The sequence below is a fragment of the Monopterus albus genome, unplaced genomic scaffold, assembly GCF_001952655.1.
Source record: "Monopterus albus unplaced genomic scaffold, M_albus_1.0 scaffold8.1, whole genome shotgun sequence".
Lineage (NCBI taxonomy): Eukaryota > Metazoa > Chordata > Actinopteri > Synbranchiformes > Synbranchidae > Monopterus > Monopterus albus.
This window is the reverse complement of record NW_018127888.1, coordinates 70,725-85,205: the sequence shown is the minus strand read 5'-3', so window position 1 is coordinate 85,205 and position 14,481 is coordinate 70,725. Positions and strand designations below refer to the sequence as shown.

Below are 14,481 nucleotides of genomic sequence, written 5' to 3'. Positions count from 1 at the left end.
GTACCCACTGTACATTTCTGATCTCCCTGAAGAATAAACCCAGCAGGGCTCTGAGATCCTTAGCGCAGTCAGCTGGTAGAACCTCAGGTCAGACCCAGACAGGGTGAAGCTGCTTTTGGCTACTATACTGCACATAAATGAAATCAGCTTCCTAATGACCTTAAATGTGTCCCACTTTCTAGTCTCAACTGAAAACTCTGCTATTGTACTTTGCATGTGATTGACGGGTTTTTATGCTGCACTTTCTGCACTGCAACTGCTAGATTTCAATTTCAGACCTTTTATTTCTTCTTTTCATTTTATCAATGTTTTATCTTCATTTTGTCATAACCAATTTTAATGCCGCTGCCATTTTTCTTTGCCTTTGTAAGGCATATGATTTGTCTACAGTACGTGTATGAAATGTATATAAATAAAGCTGCCTTGCATGCTGTGTTTGAGGGCGGTTGTGTGAGTGTGTGTGTGTGTGTGTGTCACCTCTAGTTTGGCGAATTTGTCAGATTTGTAGCAGGCATTTTCAGCATTGATTAGTTTTGTCAGGAGGAAGTCTCGAAACTCAGGACCCTGAAGAGAGGGTAAGATGGTAAGAGAGAAATGGGGAATAATCAGAGGGGTGGGGGTTAGTGATGAGGAAAAATAAAGATGACCTTATCAACAACATACAGATAACAGTTACATACATTGTGATCAGGAGTATCAGCCTCACTGATTTAAATTCCCATCTGGCTCAGACCTCTTTTTTTTGTCCTAACATGCTGCTAAATGTATGTATTAAAACATTGCTTGGCCTTTTGTTGACACACAAACTGCATTTTATGGGGGAGTACAGTAGGAGTTCTGCTACAGTACAGTATATCAGTTGTGTGATTCTACTTTTTACTCAGTCTTGTATCCTGCAGGTGCAAACTCAGGTCCTGTCTCCTGACCCCTATTTTCTACCACTGCACCTTTCCTTCCTTCTGTGCAGTGTTTTTGCCCGCCGCTGGATTGATGCAGTTACTTGTTGTGTGGAAAATGAAAAGCTGATTCACTGAACATTAAAAACACTAAGATGGTCTCTCACCTTCTTGAAAACAGCTGGGTTTGGGAGAGGGGGTCCAAAAGGAGGTACATCCTCCCTTGCTGTAATAGACACCTGTTGATATAAAATAAATAATAGTCACCAAGTTATTTCAGGAGAACTTTGGTATCAAGATGGGAGGCTGAAACAAAACTGAAAACATTGTTCATATGCCCACAGCTTTTTTTTTTTGTCTCCAGCTGACAGCAACTTCTGGCCGTTTCAAACACCCTTGTGTGATTTACTTATTGTACCTTGTATGTTGTGTGCTCTGTGCATGGATTCTCGGCCTGTACCAGCACGTAAGCATGCAGAAAGTTGGAGGCAATCATGTCCGGAACAAATGGTGTGGGCTCTTCCTGGAAGACTGCAGCCACAATGTCATTTCCTATGTGCCTTTTCCTCTGGAGCTGAAGGAGGCAGAGGTAATTTATTTAGTGGTTGTGTGGCTTTTTTTTAGTATGACTCTTCTATGACCTATACACCAATGAATGCAAGATGAATTTGTTCATTTCAAATGAGAATTACACGACTACATTAAATACCTTGCAAGCATTTTATTTGACACTCAGTCATGCAATAAGAACAACATAACACATCATCAGTACCTACACATGACCAGTTAATATTGATATTTTTGAGGCCTTTCTTAGCAGCAAAATCCATCATGCCCTCAGTGTAACAATAATAAATCCAGTATTATCTGGTACCTGCTGGATGTCTCCCTCAGTGAAGGGAAGCTTGGTTGACACATGGAACATAATCTCTCTCTGTCTGAAGACAGTGTAGACAGATTCAGTCCCCGTCTGACCATGGGACACATCCAGCCCACCACGAAACCTGTCACATTATCAAAGCGCATGTCATGTTCTCAATGTGGCCTACAGCCTTCAGTAATAAAATAAGTGCATTTCCTGTATTTAAAATGTGGGTTCAATGATGTTTTCTGATTAAATAGTTCCAGTGTCACCCAGAAAAACTGTAATTTGCTGTAATGTGTCAGCTACAATTTGAAAAAGACACTGAAAGTAATGAGTGTAATTCAGTAGAAAAAGCCTGCAAGACAAATACAGCATTGAAACCTTTACCTGTGAATGTGGCACTTTCTTTTCTAGGATCTGTTTCACTAAGCAGTTTATCACGGGTGCACGCCGAGGTCAAAACAGCAGGACAAATTGCTCCAAGGTTGCAGTAATTAAACCCTGCTATTACTGCACTCTGTTGTAAAGCACTAATGGCATCCTTTGTTTGATCCTTCCACATTTTTTTTCCCCTCTGGGTCTGTTTTTATACGACTGCCTGGTTTTTCCATTTTTATTGTACTCTACTATGCTACTTCACTTCTCTTCTTACCCTTTAAAGTCCTGAAGTTCAATGTTGTTGCCTAGAATACCGAGAAACTCCTTAAAAGCCGGTGTCTCCTCATTGTTTCCAAATAATTCTTCCTCTGATGTCTGAGAAGAAGAGAAAATTGGAAGAGGACAGAAAGCAGAGAAAAAGGTACAAGAAATAAAACTGTGTATTTGATCAGATAGTGTACATCAAGTAAGGTAAACTAATGCAGCTACATTAAAATTGTTCACCTGTCCAAACTTCTGATAGATGACTCCAAACTTGAAGGTGTTGTTCACCTCGTGTTCGTCATAAGCCACTATCAACTGGGATCCCTGTACATGCATACAAAAAATTAACTTTTACTAATTAACTCTTAGTTGGGAAAACATGTTTTCCTCCTCTCCAACATGTCTCCAGGGCAGGTTTATTGGGCCCTGGCATGCGACAAACTGTCACGGCCCCCAGTGAGGGCAGTGATCTCGACTCTGCCTCTTGCAGACTGAGGCACAGATGGTTTTTTGCCTCCCCCTGAAGCACAGGCTTAAAGCATGCTCCATCAGCAGGCTCACAGGAGGGAAAACAGATTCATCATGTCCATTTTAGAAAGCTGTTGCAGCCTCGTATCATCAATCCTTGGTGCATAATGTACTTACTGTTAGAGATATAGGGGGCATATGAGGAGTAAAATGTGATAAGCTTTGTGCTGTGTATTCTGGTTAAGAGTCAGAGGGAGTTGAAACATTACTGAAGGCACCAGTGTAGGAACAGTTAAGCAATGGTGGCAAAAATAATTAAAGGAATCACTGCATCAGTTTATGTTTTAAAAAATGCCCCAGGACTAAATAGGAAATAAACACTGCAGCATTAAATATTCATGGATTTGCAGTAGATTTCAGGGACAGTTCCTGGCATGTATTATTCAGTGGAGCATTATCGTTTTAACCCTGTAGTACACCTTTGGTTCTTAACAGAAGCAGACAAAAAAAGCAAAATATGGCTTGTGTAAGCTTGACTGAATAAATGTCTAACTGGCAATGCAAATCAAGATTAGATGAAGTCAGTGTGAAAGGGCAGTTAAACTCACCCGAGGGTACAGGACTGGGTTGAACTTTAGCCCAGTGGCATCATCACAAAAAAGCTGAAAGGAAAAACAAAGACTTGTTATAACTACAGACACCACAAACTGTAAAAGCCAAAAGGGAAACATTATCTCATGTTGTCAAGTTTATGCACAAGGCATTTATAGAGTTTACTATTCACAATTTGCTTAGAAGTGAAAATACATTTCTTGCCATATAAAAATTATAATATTTCACTCAGAGTACATCCTTGATTTATTATCATTTGCTTTCAGGATGCCATAGCTTTCTATACCTGACTGGGCCTTTGATTCACATGTCATGACAATAATCAGGAAATGCAAAATAGAAGTCATGCATGATAATTACTATATTGGATGTATAAAGGTGAAGCAGGTACTTTAAGTGAATCCCAATTCCCATATTTTATTGTTTCTGGGTCCTTAGTCCTTGCTCAACCCACAAGTCATTCCTGGCCACCATGATGACAAATGTTCCAAAGCCCTTAATTCTGCTTTGAGGAGCAAAGAGAGCGAGGAGGCTGCCTTGAGAAGCTATAACTGAAGACATACAAGTTTGTTATGGAATGACGCATCCTTTTACAAAAATTTGTTTGTGATTGCACATTTCACATGAAGGGTCTTCTCATGTCAGTTAAAACATGTCTCCTTGTTCCTGCCTCCTTAGTTTGCCCTTGCATCTTATATGGGCGGGACTAAGACGCAAAGAAAAAACAAGCGAGGAAAACAAATGCAATTAGGAGAATTGGGATTCACCTATTGTGTCATTTAATGTAGAAATGTCCTTCAGTTTCTCTTTGGGAAGTGAGTTTTTAAAAGTATTAGAGAGTGGCTTCATAAACCTTTGCCAAAATTTCCCTTATAATATTTTTTAGAAGACAGATCTCTTTATCACTGGGCACATGATATTTAAACAAGGATTTGGACTGGCAGGGTTTTAATCAACACCCTCAAAGTCTGACCTTTGTCACTGGAAGAGTCAGATCAAACCTGATGTTGCTGAAGAGTTAAATCACCTCTTTTGAATCTCTCATTACAAGGTCTATTAGTGAAGTTTGATTTTATTTTTAAACTGTATATAAACAAAAAAAAAATATTCATAGTGTCCTTTGTGACTGTGTTTTTGAAATGGCTATTTTTTAAACGTCATGTACTTTTATGTTGTACATTACCTTGGCAATCTGAGGTACGCTGGGCAACTGGTTGATACCTGCTAGTGAGATCCTGTCATGGACTGTTTTGGCCCTTGACCTGCAACAGAATTCAAAGGTTTGTTCCAAGAAAAAGATTTCTTAACTTCTGATGTTTATGGTAACACAGAGCTTATATGCAATCCCCCCGATAAGATGGAAAACAAGAAACACTATGATCATGATGAGTATAGTCTCAGCAACTCTCAACACAGGGGAAAAAAAAGACAGCAAGATAGGCTGATTAATACCAAATAAACAGTTAGCTTTGTCACCTGTTAATGAAAAACTGTGATAATGGTAGGAAAGTTGTCCAATACACCTCAAATGTATTCAGTTATTCATGACAGAGCATACAGACTACAACAAGTTTTATAGAGTGAGAGGAAATATCCATGTAGGTCTGCTTGTTTTTCTTTTTTAGCACCACTAATACTACTGCAGGCGCTACCTATACAGAGGATAATGTTATTCTGTTAGTTAACTGGTCCACCACTATGGTCCAGATTGAAATATTACTATTGGATAGATCACTACGAATTCTGTAGAGACATTCCCTACAAGATGAATCCTACTAATGCTGGTGATCTGAGCCATCATCAAGTGAAACATTTAATATTTTGGTTTATGCTTACAGACCTGCTAAACTATCTATGTTCCCATTAAGGTACTACCAGTCATATTGGCACTGTACAGTACATTATTCTCATGTTACCTGAGCATGATGCGTAGACACTCCTGGCCATCAGCCTCCTCGTGTTTCAGAGACATAATGAGGTTGCCTATGCTGCTGCCAGTGCAGTAGTAGTTCATATGTTCCTGGAAAAGAGGGGTGTGAGAAAGCAATTTTAGCTCAAATACAACAACAGATTTTTCGTTAGATAACAGTGAAACAAACTAAATCACACATTAACACTAACCTTGCCTAAAAAGTGTTTGCGGTAGGCGCGGGCTGTGCTGTTACACTCTAAGCGGTAATTGTGCCCTCCACCAGGACTTGTGGCCTCATCGCCATCCTCCTCCTCCTCACAGAAACTGGACTCCGAGGAGGGGGTCTCTGCTGGTGCCTCCACATCCTCAATCCAGTAACCCCCAAACTGTGGCAGGATTACCTGGGGATATGGACCGCCCTTCTCCAGGACCTTAGAGGAGGAGGAGGACACAAGGGAAACAGACAAAGGCAAAAAAAAAAAAAGTTTTAAATATAAAGTTTTTCAAGCTTAATAATCATGAAGTAAGAGCTTGAAGCTAATAATCATAAAAAATGCAAAGGAGCTTTAGCTTTAAATGTTTTATCTATTGTCAAGAACACTCAGCAAATGGTCACGCATGACTAAGGTGCAAATGTGTGCTTCAAGTATATTACGCAAGTGAGAATGACTCACATCTTCTATCCGTGGGTAGGGGATATAGTCATCCTGTAAAACGGAGGACACACACTTTTTAAAAGACTCACTTTAACAAAGTGAACTTCATTGATTGACTACAATGATACAGTTGCAAGCAGGGCCACAAACAGAGGCGACAAAGAAGCGAAGCACAACTTAACCAAAATGGACTCTCGGGCAATGATGAAACAGTCAGAGGTGCACAGTCATCAGGAAACATCAATGGGGGTTTGTCACCCCTTAATTATATCAGAGCTGTTTTGATTTAGTAACCCCTGGGTTAAGTGCTGTTATGAGCCTAAAGTTGTTTGGCAGTCCGCTAGCATAGCACAGCTCTGGTGTGTATAACCTCTAAATACTGCTGAGGCCTTCTGCACCGCTGAGAGTGCAGCACAGCGTACCCACAGTCAGTCATTTATATTCTGCAGCAGCAGGAGTCAGGTTACTCGCAGGCTGGAGAGGATCAATTGAAAGTTGGAGTTCAATCAGCTTATAATCAATCAGATCAGGAGGCTATTGATTTTTTTACTTTAAGAGGCCTGAGAAAACAAGGGTGTTCAGAATCCCTCAGACGCAAGACAGATGAGACACGAACAACCGCAGAGCGAATCAAGAGGCACAATGAAGCAGTGGTGGAGGAAAACATGCAGAGAAACAGGGGACAAAAAAAAAAAACAAACTGATGAGATCATCAAAGAAGATAAGACCAAGTGGGTGTCTGCTCACACCTTCCATTTTTTGGGCTCTTCAGCTTTAGGGACCTTTTTAATGTCCACATGCAGCATGAGGACAGAAAAGCACCGGGGTCAAAAATAAACCTTACATTTACAAACTACCCTAGAACATGACTCTTCTTGTTTCAGACCTCATTGTCTCTGCTGCCAGATGACAACTGAATGAGTCATACATACTAACGCACGTTCCTGCACAGACACACACAGGTAATACAGACACTTAGTCATCCTCTCTCTCTTTCTCTTTCTCTCTAAATCCAGCTTCCACACACTCTAAATGTTCTTTTCCATATGTGTTATCATTTACTGTTACACAGCAGCACTCATGTGCAGGGCAAGGCCTTTTTCGGTCTGCAGTGTTTTGCACATTTGAAAATCTAATCTTGTAGACACATAGTAAACTGGTAAATTGAGGCATAAGCCCAGTGGAACAGCTCGTCTCCATGACGGAGCATTGGAGTGAGGAAATAAATGCATGTGTGGGGATTTAGAGATGGGGAACATACACCCCACTGCCTCCAGTCATATCAAGACTTGGACAGTCCAAGTACAGACACACACACACACAGTCTATTCTGTAGTGGTGTGTGTCTGTTTGAGTGCATATTGATGGACCAGCTGTTACAGTCACAGGAGAGTCATTGCCACCAGTACTAGGCTGATCACAAAGACACTCTTAAAAGGTTTCGATTTTCAGCCATAGACAAAGAGACAAAAAGGGACAGAATGAGGGAGAGGTGGAGGTTGGGAGAGAAAGAAGAAGAAAGGATAAAAAAGAACAGATGGGAATGAAAATGACGATCTTCATCAGCACCATCTAGACTGCATTATTGAAGCACACTTTGATGAACAGTGGTCCAGATGTGGAGTTAGAGGTGGCACAGCTCAAGAGAGCAGCTCCAGGCAACCTGAGGTTCAGCCAAGATGTATGAGGTGCTCAGTGTGTGTGTGTGTGTGTGTGTGTGTGTGTGTTCGTGTGTGAGTGAGAGAGAGAGAGAGACTCTTTGATCGATAGGCTGTCATCCACCAGTTACACTTTCCAAATATCTCCAGTCTTCAGTCAGTCCGTCCAACTGCCACACAGTGAGTCTGCATCTTGTGCTCTTTAGGCTATTGTCTTTGTGGGGAAATAGTAATTCACAATTTAAGGACAAGGCTAGCGTTACTCTGCATTTTTCTTACTGTCAACAAAACCCTCTCAGTACTTTCTAACTCCCTCACACTATGTTACTCAGCTCCCACATTTATTGTTATAAAAAGAAATATAGTTGATACTACAGAGTTTAGCAAACATTACTCAAAAAAGGTGAACAGTGAATATGTTAGGAGCCATTTTTAGCAGTTAATACACATTTGTTATTCTGGTGAGTCTTTACAGCAGCAGGATGGCGCATGTGGAGTTGACTCAAAATAAACTACAGTGCTCATATTTATCTTGAAAGAACATGTGTTGACAATGTTTGCCGATTAAAAAAAAACAAAACAAAATAGAATATCAGCATACGTAGCCATTAAGAAAATGTATGACTGGAAATCAGAGGCTTTCTATAAGGAAAGAAGCTTCACTGCTATTTTTTCTTAGTTTAATATGTGGTGTCTTTGTGCATGGTGCATGGTTATCACTACATTTCCTCCACATCAACAAAGTTAAAACAGAGTGTGTACTAATTGGTAGTATTTGTATCAGTGATCTTGGTCTGATGCCCCATACTTGAAATCCCAGGTAAGAAGCTAAGGAATGTTATTTGACGGTGCCCTTAAGCTGGATAAATAGATCAGCTCAGTGTTTCTAAGCTAGCTTCTTTCACCTGAGATTGTTAGCAAAAGTTAAGCACTTCCTTTCAGTGGTTTGGAAAATGCAGTCCATGCCTTCATTAGTTCAACAATAAACTAATGCCCTGCCCTGTATGTTGGGATCATTCAATCATCTCTGTCCTGCATTCAGCTGGTCCAAAATGCAGCTGCTCATCTGTTGATGAGTACACATGAACACGAGCATATAACCTCTGTTTCGGCCTCATTCCATTGGGTTCTTTTTTGTTATAGAATTATTTTCAAGCTGTTATTCATTTCCAAAACATTGCATGTTTGGCACATTGTATATCTCAGAGCTCCTGCACATTCACACACCAGGAAGACCTTTAGGGTCAGCCAGTCAGCTTCTTCTAGATGTACCTAGCTCTACTTACACATGGTGGGAATTGGACTTTTGCGGTGGTGGCTACAAGTCTTCCTCCAGACACGAGGCCTGCCCCAATCTGGCAGCTTTTCGGTCACTTCTTAAAACTTATTTATGCAGGCTGACTTTTAGTGCTAGTTCAGACCAAGACATCCATTTGCCCATGTGCTTTGTTTTTGTGATGCTTTCTGTCTTTACCCTGTTTTTTGTGTTTTGCTCTCTTTTTTTTTTTTTCTTAACTGTGAAGCACTTTGTAACCTGGGTTTAGAAAGGTGCTATCTAAATAAACTGCTTTTTGCCTGAAATTAACTTGGCAAATTGTTCAGGTCCTACATAGCATTTAATAAATAGTTTATATTAAAAATTAAATGTCCATAAATATGCTTACAACTACATGATAGAGAGTTCAACATTGCTACAACTGTTTTCTATAACTCATTCAATTATTATTCACATCTGGACTCTAGTTAATATCTATGCAAAGCAAGTCTGATTAACGGCATGAAAGTGAACATTTCTCTCTTCAAAGCACTTTTGATTTCTTTGCATCTTCCTCTGACTACTATTCCTTTTTTTCCTGTGGCTTTCATTTCTCCCCTCACTTTTTCTCCTCCTCTGCTCCTTTTTTACATCCCCATCTGTCCTTAGAAGCTGGCACCTTTAGTGGCCTATTATACAAAGCGGTCACATAAGAAAGAAACAGACTTTGTTCAGATGAAAAAAATAAATAAATCAATGTATTCCACACTGAGAAGGAGAAAATAGATCTGCTAGTCCAACTCTTACCAGACCTTGGCCCATTATATAATCTGAGCAACAGATCAACCCAACAGTCTCACCTACACTGACTGAATCATCAGTGTCTGCCTCATCCTTGTACAGTATGTGTTGGCTGTGGTCAAGGAAGAAGAAAGAGGACAGAGATCATCTCACAGTATGTTCATGTTCTAAGTTTTAACTAATGAATGACCCCCTGATAGCACAAACATGCTGATACAGAGCAAATTATTGCTCAGCATGTTCGTCACAGGGCATTAGATAAATGAAGGGAGTGGGGAAATAAGGAAGGGATACAGTAATGACAGTATAGAAAGAAACCAGATTCATAGGAAGGAAAGGTTTTCATACCTGCATCTTCTCCAGCATATCAAAGAACTCTGCAGACTGAAATAGAAACAAAAGAAGATTTCAGAGCATATAAACAGGCTACAACACTGTTGCACTTTGACTTGCAGAGCATCAAATTCTATTGACACCTAACATGCGTTTAGTTGCTCCTCATTTACACCTTCTGTAAGTGTTTGGACACATAGTACAAAACCAAGCGCCTTAAATTAAAGGTCTTACAGTACATTTGTAACATTGGTTTTGACAGCAGCAGCTCTTACTGACCGTGGATGACTTTCCTCCACAGTATAAACTTAGCTGTGTCAAGAGGGCAGGGAAGGGCAGAGAGTTTCTCAACAGCCTCTCACACCTACATGCACACACACTGATAAGAAACCACTTCCTCAGAAAGCAACATGCAGTATACACATGCATTCACACATCTTTGTCCCCGGGGCTCCCACCTTGTCACAAACAAAAGCTGTGGGGGTGATAACGCTCTACATGCTTTTCGTCTTTGTGCTCCAGTGTTGACACAACATACAGTGTAATATATAAAACACCATGTGTGCAGCATGGTTTAAGCCAGACACATGTACTCACTCTCAGGCACAAAGATGTCAAATCCTGGCAGCAAGATAAACTTCCTGTTACAAAAAGTCTAGTCTAAAGGAAGAAATTCACAAAACATTCCTGATAAAGAACACACAACAGCAGGTTTATGCTTCCTTTTTCCACCACTGCTACGCAATTGCTCAACCACTTAAAGAAAAAAAAAAGGACCTAGTTGGCCAATAAAAACTAAACCATGACCTACTGTACTTTAAATGACTGAGCCAATACCACACACCAGCATGTACCAATACCAAGCTGCGCCATAAAACATAAAGCAAAATGAACTAGGAAATAAATCCCTTACCATTGAACCGTAGCAGTTTAATCAAGGAACTTGTTTTATAGCCATTTCAATAACTATTTCAGCAGTAAAAAAAAAAAAAAAAAAAAAAAAGTCACTTTCTACACTGGTCACCTGCACTTTGTGAAAATCTATCATCACCACTCCCGCTGCCAGCACACAACTTATCAATGAGTTAATATTAGCCCACTCAAGGTCCTGTAAGGTGATGCAGTGTTGTGCCTGGACCTGCAGAGTCAGCACCAGACACCCCAACCAACAATAAGAACAGGTGCCTGTGTCTTTTAGATAGCAGCTCCGGCAGTCACCATGTGCTCTCAACCAACAGCAAGCTGGGATCTTCTGTGTATGTATGCGCTGTTAGAGGTCACCAGGCCAGTGTTTGATTGGGCTCCTGTAGTGTTGACAGCGTGTTTAATCATCAGTTATAGCACCTGCTGTGACCAGAGCAGTGCAAGGACAAGAGCCACCTAAAGTATATCTTTTTGTTTGGCTGTCAATCTAAGAGAGTACATTTCTATTTGTCACCTTTTTTGTCCTTGCACTTGTTCTCTCACAATGGTAGTAACTTCTTTTTTTAACCCACTAACAACTTTCCCCCCTTTTCGGCCTCATTTTCTGTTTTTTTTTTATCTTTTGGTTTTTACTCAGTCTCTTTCACTGTCTCTCTAGCCCAGCAACAACATCTGCATCTCTTATCTCCCATGGCAACCCGCTGGGGCTTCCACCGACTACAGGCAGATTAACCCACCTGTCTGCCAGACAGAGCCAGATTCATTAACAGCTAGCATTAACACATATTCATATAAAGTCATGAACATAGTCAGCTGTGCAGTGACAGCAATAAGTCAGACAGATGCACTGGCCTATACGTCTTACGTTACCTTTAGGATTAAAAACAAAGTGAATGATTGAGGAAATGTTTTGAAAAATGTAATGCCCCCCCCCCATGCCTTTGACTATAACCACAGCAGTCACTTGTTCCTACTCTACGACATTCCACTTCAGCTTGCAACACAAGGGATTTGTTCAAAATAACTGAACCAACCAAAGTTAGCACTGTCCAAAAATGACTGGATTGGAGATTCACAGCAGCCTCTTCTCTCTTGCCCACAATAGAACAAGGTGACATGTGGATGAAAGGATGGGTCTGAGCTGATACCCTAACCTTTCAGCTATCAGATGTAAACACCCTTATAGCAGCCTCACAGCTCAGTCAGATGCTGGAACACAGAGTGAGATTTGTGCTGACGCTCATCTGTATTTGATGCTTGAGTCAGTACGATTTTGGCTTGACCCCGGGGTTAGGAAATATTGTTGCGAAATGCTCTATATGTGGGAGTAAAACAGGTATAAAAGGCATAAAGCTATACAAGTTCCAAAGATGAAGTTTCTATAGGATACCAATTCAGTCACAACATTGATCGTTCCTACAGTTATTTCAGCTGCACTGACAGATGGATGTGAAGTTGAAAATCTTCCAAATCTAGATGTAAAATATTCAGAAAATGAACCATGCAAACTCATGCTACCTTACAACCAAATGTCTGTTTAATTCACTTGGTACAGAATATTTGTGAATAAATTACTTAATGATGTAGAAGAGGATCATCAGTGAATTTAGCAGCACTGATGTCTGTTCTCTACCAGCTTTTTAAAAAATTAAGACCATTACTGTAACATTTGACAGTACCCTCATGTTGCATTTACACAGTAATAAACATACTGCTAAGTAGCAATGTGATGCATGGATGAAAAATGTGTTCAGCTGTGAACAAGTTAATGCTTAAAGATTCATTGTAAAAACAGAATTTATATGCAGGTAAACATACACACTAATTTTCACTAACATTGTCTGGTTGCTAGGGGTCAAAATACAGACTTACCTTAACAACAGCAGCTAAAACACATGAGCTCTGTCTGTCTTGATCTTATTCTTACCTCCTGTTTACATTTAGACAGTCACTCACTTTTCATCTCTGTCTTTTAAGGTTTAAACTTAAACAGGAAAGTCAAGTCAGGTCGGAAACTCAATCCGTCATAACAGAACAGGTCAATCCAGTGCACATTTCCATACACACACACACACGTTCGTTTTCATTCCTCATGGACTTTACTTATCCTAAAATGAACTATTACCAGTACCTGCCCATCTATAATCCTAACACTTAAACCATCACCCTACAATTTAACAATTTACATGGTGGTGATCAGTGTGACGCTGATGAATATCTGACCAGTAGGCTACAACATTCTTACTATGAGGGGAAAGTGGCTCCCTGTTGCAGGAGCAGTCATTTATTTCCTGTCGATCACCCTGCTTATGTTCCCCGTTGTAAAACACAGCCTGTCTTTCGTCATTCTGGAAGGCAAATGAAGAAATAATCAAGTGCAATGCAGTGTTAGTAATGAGTGCCTGAAAACATCACACCTTACTATCTCAAATAAATAGTAAATGGCTGTTTCTATATGTGCAGAACTACATGTCTCACTGAATTCATGTAGTGACAGCACTTGAGAAATCTTCTACAGTCTGATGAATTTCATTTGTATTCATATTCAGTTAGGTTTAGCTCAGATTAGTTTTTTTTCCACTTTGCCAAGTCCCAGCTTTGCTTTGAGGACACATTCTGACTGAACTTGAAACTAAAGCTACAAACCTTTGTAGCTGGCTGTGAATCTAAAACACAGGTTCCTCTGACTGCAATTCCAGTGCTAGAGGACACTGTACGCCAAAACAACCAGACAAGGACAGTTTCTTCCACTATGCCATCAGTCTGATGAATGGTTTTGATGTATAATAGAACAGTCCCCAGTGCAATAAAATCAATAATCTGCTAGCTCTGGTACCACAAGGGGGATATATATATATATGTGTGTGTGTGTGTGTGTGTGTGTGTGTGTGTGTGTGTGTGTGTGTGTGTGTGTGTGTGTGTGTGTGTGTGTAAATAAATTCTTTATTTTTCTTGCTGACTTACAAGCACATTGAGAGCCTCTATACTAGTGACAAACTCCTTGTATATTTAAACATACTTGGCCAATAAATGCGATTCTGATTCTTCTGATCCTGGTTCTTGCTCTTTGTTGCACTCTCTATGCAAAAGAATATAACCTTTTTGACCTGGCAGCTACTGTTTTAGACTTTTAGACTGCTTGTTCAGAAAATGCTTCTTATAACCTTCCTTAAGTGGCAGCTGGTGCTGATTTACAGACCATTGATCACTCAGGGTAAAGAAGCTACATAACAACATAAGTGCTATAAGCAGCAGACTGTCCTGGTGGGGGGGCATTAAAGGTGAGAAGGACCACATCCTGTCCCATTTATCAAGCAACTGGAACATCTTAATGCAATGGCAAACAAGACAGCTAGCCCAGATAAGAACTGCTCAGGTAGCATAGCTGGATCACATCATGTAAACAAAAGGTACAATGGCAACCATAAACAAGTATAATTACTGATACAGCAGCAGGAA

General features: G+C 40.2%; 1 protein-coding gene across 13 annotated transcripts in view; it reads right to left on the bottom strand.

Annotated features, from left to right (window-relative positions):
- Positions 1-14,481, bottom strand: part of rap1gap2a (RAP1 GTPase activating protein 2a) — a 77,924-nt gene that overhangs the window by 9,749 nt on the left and 53,694 nt on the right. For 5 of the 13 annotated variants that reach the window (XM_020587048.1, XM_020587066.1, XM_020587101.1 and 2 more), the window contains 13 exons: positions 10,114-10,149; positions 6,801-6,833; positions 6,070-6,102; positions 5,605-5,826; positions 5,400-5,503; positions 4,667-4,745; positions 3,480-3,533; positions 2,644-2,727; positions 2,414-2,514; positions 1,771-1,900; positions 1,315-1,470; positions 1,064-1,135; positions 478-564 (listed from right to left, as the gene is read on the bottom strand). In XM_020587048.1, the coding sequence (XP_020442704.1) occupies positions 478-564; positions 1,064-1,135; positions 1,315-1,470; positions 1,771-1,900; positions 2,414-2,514; positions 2,644-2,727; positions 3,480-3,533; positions 4,667-4,745; positions 5,400-5,503; positions 5,605-5,826; positions 6,070-6,102; positions 6,801-6,833; positions 10,114-10,149 (1,191 nt within the window). Of the gene's footprint in view, positions 1-477; positions 565-1,063; positions 1,136-1,314; positions 1,471-1,770; positions 1,901-2,413; positions 2,515-2,643; positions 2,728-3,479; positions 3,534-4,666; positions 4,746-5,399; positions 5,504-5,604; positions 5,827-6,069; positions 6,103-6,800; positions 6,834-10,113; positions 10,150-13,267; positions 13,371-14,481 lie in introns of all 13 variants that reach the window. The other 8 variants (XM_020587056.1, XM_020587092.1, XM_020587135.1 and 5 more) reach the window with 5 other exon arrangements.